The 6,386-nt window shown below is 36.3% G+C and overlaps 1 protein-coding gene across 2 annotated transcripts in view; it reads right to left on the bottom strand.

Annotated features, from left to right (window-relative positions):
• LOC111871312 (protein ST7 homolog) overlaps nt 1-5,328 on the bottom strand; it is a 73,680-nt gene extending 68,352 nt beyond the window's left edge. The window contains exon 1 of one of the 2 annotated variants that reach the window (XM_023864331.2): nt 5,042-5,328. In XM_023864331.2, the coding sequence (XP_023720099.1) occupies nt 5,042-5,183 (142 nt within the window). In that variant the 5' untranslated portion in view covers nt 5,184-5,328. Of the gene's footprint in view, nt 1-4,968 lie in introns of both variants that reach the window. The other variant, XM_023864333.1, reaches the window with a different exon arrangement.
• Nucleotides 5,329-6,386: the final 1,058 nt, after the last annotated feature.

Here is a 6,386-nt window from a genome sequence, read left to right as displayed (position 1 = left end):
GCAAAATTTCACGCACACTCTTTGTTCCTTCTGGTCGGCCATCTCACTAATCGCCAAAGGGTTGAAACAGGAACGCACACAACAGAGCACCACAGACAAACCACTTAACTCAGACTGACGCCAGCTCACTAACAGTCGCGGGAGACCCCCAGCTAACACCACCTAGCAGCACAACTCGTAACTACAAAGCATGCGCACGCAACAGGTCGGTTCCGGTTATTTTTGGGTCCCCCCCTCGTATGTTGAGCAAATCTGGAGCTTTGTCCGTTATTTTTTATGTCTCATATGTGTTCTTTGAATCTGACCTTAAAGATATGTCTGGTCTGTCCTATATATTTTAATGGACAGCCAGAATATTGTAGTTGGTAAACCCCACTAAGATTATACATATCATTTTTGTCATCATTTATTTTCAACAGATGTTTTATATTCTTTTTTGTCTTATATGAGATGCTACATTTGGAACATTTGAAGCATTGCTTTGTATGGGGCTGAAACTTGGACACTTAGGGCAGTAGATCAGAAACACCTGGAAAGCTTCGAAATGTGGTGTTGGAGAAGGATGGAGAAGATCAGTTGGACTGATTATGTGAGAAATGAAGAAGTGTTATTTAGAGTCAGTGAGCAGAGGAATATCCTACATGAAATAAGAAAACGGAAGGCTAATTGGATTGGTCATATCTTACTCGGTAACTGCCTTTTAAAAGACGTTATTGAAGGAAAGATAGAGGGGCGGATAGAAGTGACCAGAAGACGAGGAAGAAGGTGTAATAAAATGCTGGATGACCTTGGGGACAGAAGAGGATAGTTTCATTTGAAGGAGAAAGCTCTAGCTTGCATCAAGTGGAGGAGCTGTTTTGGAAGAGACTGTGGACCTGTCGTCTTGACATATTACTGATGAATGAATGAATGAGATACCAACTTCAGTATTCTTGAAAAGTATAGTAATAGATCTGATTTCATGGCCAAAATAGGTAAAGGTGGTTATTTATTTTTCTGCATAGTATTTTTTGGAGGGTTTTTGTGTTAGTTGTATGTTATTTAGTGGGTAGTTATTATTATTTAGAATAGTTCTAACAATGTTTTCTTCTGTGTTTTTGTTGTTATGCAAAAGGGGATATTGATTCAATCAATTAATGAGAAAGTTTATAGCAGCTTTTTGTGTTCAAATGGGTGACCTGAATCATTGTGGATGATTAGCTCAGTAGTTGTAGGTTTTCGATAGATTCCTAGTTGTGGGTTTTCGCGTGTTTTTTCGATGGATAAATCTAAGAAACTGATCTTATTATTTATTTCTTTTTCTGCACCATGCAGGAACCTCAGCAATGTTGTTGATTTACATTTTTAATTACAATGCAGTACATGTAAACGAACTGTACTACTGTTAACAATAGATGATACAGAATTGACCCCAGCACCAGCAGACGCCAAGGACAACATCTGGTCTTTCTGAGGGACAAGCAAGCTGCAGGTCACTTGGAAACCCAGAACGGAGCAGGAAGTATCCCACTGTGTTTACTGGGAATTTTAATGCTTAACTACGATGGTGCGAGTCTTTGAAAATTTGAGACTTGACAGATACGAGTCACAATAATTTTCAGAGGGGCGTACCGAGCGATCGTTAGCATACCTCCATTTATTTGAGAGCTGTCAGAAGGACCATGTTATACTTAGGCCCAAATTAACATGGATCTGGTTAGGGATTGGCTGAATGCAAATGAGAGAAACACCCAAATTTTAGGTTCAGCCAATCAGCAAAATTTCAGAGGAGAGGAATCCAGGCATTCCCAGAACCGTCGGGACTTCTGCCTCTCCAGAGCAGTCAGTCAACAAAAGTGAGTAACAGGAGTGAGTAGCCAAAAGGGAGTAACAGGAGTAACCTCCCGGACGTTAAATCGGTGTTGGCCCGAGTCCAGTCTACAAATTCAAAGTGTTACAGCCGGGTAATGGGTAATTGTAGTGAACATCTACAATAAAAGCAACAGTGTTGGTGAAGTGTGTGTTTTCAGTGTTCTCTCTCTCCTTGTGTGAGCAAGGCCCAGAAGTCACCCTGAGACAGAATCTCGTCCTACCATCTGAGCAGTCGGAACCCCAAATGTCCGCCTATCCATATCCCCACCTTTGTTTTCCCCGTTCCAAACTCGTGGATTTCACCCAAGTCCACTGGCGCCCATAAAAATTCAAATTCAGAGCAATCCCACACCCTACCCTGAACCAGACAGCTACAAGGAAGCGGCGGATGAAAGTGCAGACCACAAAGGGGTGAACGTGAAGGAGAGGTATAAGTGACGACCAACTCGAGAGGCTTGAAGTCTCACTGAGCGGTAACGACGATGACGAGGAGGACGGTAATAGAATATTGTTGAATTCATACAACATATTTTCAGTGTTAGTTATATGGGAATTATAAATGATTAAAATATCGTCAATGTATCTATAATAATCTATTATGTGGTATTTCGTCAAAATATCAATGATAGTTTATGTTTGAGGTATTGTATAAATACCTGGGCAATAATTGCTGAAGTTGGTGCTCTCATGGCAAGACCTTCATTTTGTTTAAACCATTTGCCATTATGTTTAATATAATTTTGTTCTAACATTATCTTTAGCAGGTTATTAATTTCAATTTTGTTTCATGTGAAATGTTTTGATTCTTAGCTATAAGATTTTCAACAATATTGAAAAGTCCCTTTGTGGGGATATTGGTATACATATTTTCGATATCAAAGAACACATCTGTGTATTGTTATTTATTTCAATGAGTTGTAATGAGTGTGCTAGTGTACTAGTGTTTAGCTAGATTATATGCAAGGCAGTTTGTCCAACTGACTATTGGTCATATGGGTTGTCCCTGCTTATGTAATTTAATAGTGCCGTATGTGTGTGTGGTGCGCGGGGATACATGTTTATAAGTTTCGATTTATCTTTGTGTTTTATGATGTTTTTACAATTGTTTATGTAATTCCTTGTAATTTGTTGTACTTTGTTGGTAACGTCGTGTGACAACTCAGCAAAGTTATTATTGCTAATGAAGTTATCAAGTTTATTGATATAATTGTCTTTTTTTAGAATGACTAGCGTGTTGCCTTCATCGGCTTTTGCTATTATTGCGTGACTATTAATTAATTTTTGTTTGATGTTCTTTGGTGTGTTCCTTTCTACATGCCTCTTTTTGATTGTATATTTTATTCCTTTTTTGATTTTGTTTCTTAATTAATTTTTGTAAGTTATTAGCTACTAACTGTTTCAAATATGGTTGGTTTTTCTCAGGTATAGTTCTTATAGCAGTGTCAGCTTCAAGGGCTAACATTTTATCAAATTTTGGGGTTTCCTGTGCAGCCCTTTGTCTAGGAGGTGCAATTCATCATCAGTAAATACAATGTCAGTCATATTAATCGTATGTTTAAAAAGTGTATGTTGTGCTGTGTTATTATTCATGGTGTTAATTTCTTTACCTTGTTTTAGTTTCTTAATTTTGTTATTTAGAGTGTCATATTTGGTTTCCATTTTCTGTTGAATCATAGCTTCAATATTAAGGTATATTATATACCATAGATTATTCCAATTAGCTGCATTTTCTAGATGCAGTTTATATAACATTTTATTTTGATGCTGTTTTTTAGTATACCAAAATTTCATTTCATTTTTTATTCTTGTTACTTGGAAATTTTTTATGGCTTTTAGATCTCTAGTTTTGTTATGTGGATTTACTTTTGTTTTTGTTAGTGCATATTTAGGTGTTAAGTTTTCAGCCAAGCATTGCTTATTAAAATATAAATTAGCATTGCAGTTCAATAGCTTTAGTTTAGTGTTCATGTATTTATATATGCAACTTGCTTGACTAGTATTTATAATTTTCATTGTAAACATTTCCTGTGTACTCAGCTGGTCATCATACATGCCCTCACTCCCTGAAATTATGTCTGTACAGAATATTGACAGTGCACTACCTTCAACCATCCTAAATATGACACAATGCCACAGACTAGAAGGCGAAATTTGACATTTTAATCAAGTGTATGTGAATGAAGGACAACTGCTGTCTCTAACCTTCCTCAAATAAGGGATTTTGATCTCATGTACACACATATAGCATGCACTTCATGCCCATTAAAGGTTAATCTTGTCATAACATGTCCTATTATCATGTAAATGATATATTTCCATTCTTGAAGGATGACAGTGTCATGACAGACACAAACACATTATACTATGGGGGGATATATATTGAAAACCAGATTTACAGTCCTTCAGACTGTAACTTGTAAGGAGCTTAATTACACTGAAACTACTACCTAAAAACTGGTCCAATATCCAGAGAAAAACAAATAAACCAAACAGCTCAATAACATGTTTTCAATATAAAAGGCCGCTGTTAACTTCATAGAGAAGCGTCTCTAAAAGTAAATACAGCATAGTACAAAATGTTAAATGATGCATATTCACATTAAAGCACAAAATTGATTCTGAATGACAATGGATGCAAATTCTAGGCACATTCAGCTACAAAGCAATCCCCCCCGCCAAAATGAAACAAAAATAAGGCCACATTTTTAAGAATTGGAAACAACTTGATAATAAAAATTAACTGTAAACACTACTGAAACAACACATTATACTCCTGTGATAAGCCCTGAATTCATGCCATTCTGTCATTCGTTACCTTGTTCATGCAAGTTTAACCATATGAATATTTCTGGCACATAATTATGGCATATTTATCTGACCACTCTTTAACACCGATATTATTTGCCATGAAACGTTACTTCGTTAACCAGAAAATAAAACATGTAAGAACCTTCCCTGATGTGACAAAATAACAAAACTGAACTAAACACCATTAAAAGTATAAATCTAACGACTTTATAAAAAACTAAACTATAAGATACCCATGTTTGGCATAAGCAAGAAAAGTATCGACAATAAGTCCTACTAACATCTGTAGGAGCATAATAATATTCTGACCTCTAATTTATTTGACAATCTGTCGCTAGTTTAAACACTTGCTCCCTCTGCCAAAGAAAGGTGCAACCATTACCAATTCCAATATTTTCGCTTATTTTAAGGGGTCCACGAAGATAGTATATCACGAACAGCACCAAGAGAAACCAGAATGCCCATAAATACGTCCACGACCACACAATCCAAGACTTTATTCTCCTTAAAAATCCGAACACCATTCTACCAATCACTCGACGACCAACGCGTTACACGCGCAGCCCTTTAATTTCCTGTTTTAGTTTCGTATCAACACATACCGCACCACGAACACCACTACATACCGCACGCAACTGACGCACAACAGACCGCAACAGACCGATCTAACGCATTCACTTCATCCACTTGGTCATAGGTGGTCATCGGCAGTTACTGGCGGTTACAGGCGTCATAGACACTGGGCACGGATTACCATAGGTTACACGGGTTACACAATCGCGCTCATCTGTGGTAGCCACAAGAAACCAGTGGGGAAACAGGCGGCAAGGACGTATAACTGTTTATTTTTCAATCCTTAAGCTGATGATAATATATTTCTCCAAACAGTGGTCGACTTTCATCAGCCTACATAGCCGACGGTGTGAGAACCTCAGATCATACATGCATAAAATCATGTTTTGGTTTTGAGTTGTATCACTTGTTGAAATCCTTCAAATGTTTTGACCGTTTTGACTAACGGTATCTTCAAGACGAATATCATGAATATGTAATATGACAACTCAGGTACCCAAAGAGAGTATCTGTTCAGCTAAGGGAAATAATAATAAAACAAGAACAACCTGAACAATTATAAAAAACATGACTGGAAATAGCGAAGCTTGTACTGATGTGACTTGTTTAAATATAAAGGGTAATATCACTCAGAACTACAAAAATATAGTAAGATCGTTTAATAACTTTTTTTTTAGATGTAAACAATTCTACGAAGAAATGGACAAATAATACTTTAGAAACAGATAAGAAGTTCATGGATTATTTATACACTTCATTTCCAAAACCACCTCAGAAATTGGTATTAAAAGCAACTAATAACAATGAAATAGAGGAGATAATAAGATCTATAAAACTTAAAGCAGCTTGTGGATATGATGGAATTACTACCAAATTAATAAAAGCAAGTGCACCATATATATCATCATCATTAACTTACATATATAATAAGTCATTGTCTACAGGAATATTCCCTGCTCGTTTAAAATATTCTGAAATAATACCTATACATAAAAAAGGGGATAAAACCGACATGTCTAATTATAGACCTATATCTTTACTCCCAATCTTTTCAAAAATTTTTGAAAAAGTTATATATAAAATAATGTTTTTACACTTAAATACACATAACCTGCTAACACAGGAGCAATTCGGCTTTAGAAAAAACTCTTCAA

This window comes from Cryptotermes secundus, unplaced genomic scaffold (genome assembly GCF_002891405.2).
Source record: "Cryptotermes secundus unplaced genomic scaffold, Csec_1.0 scaffold1116, whole genome shotgun sequence".
In the NCBI taxonomy this organism is placed as follows: Eukaryota; Metazoa; Arthropoda; class Insecta; order Blattodea; family Kalotermitidae; genus Cryptotermes; species Cryptotermes secundus.
This window is presented reverse-complemented; position numbering and strand designations above follow the sequence as displayed.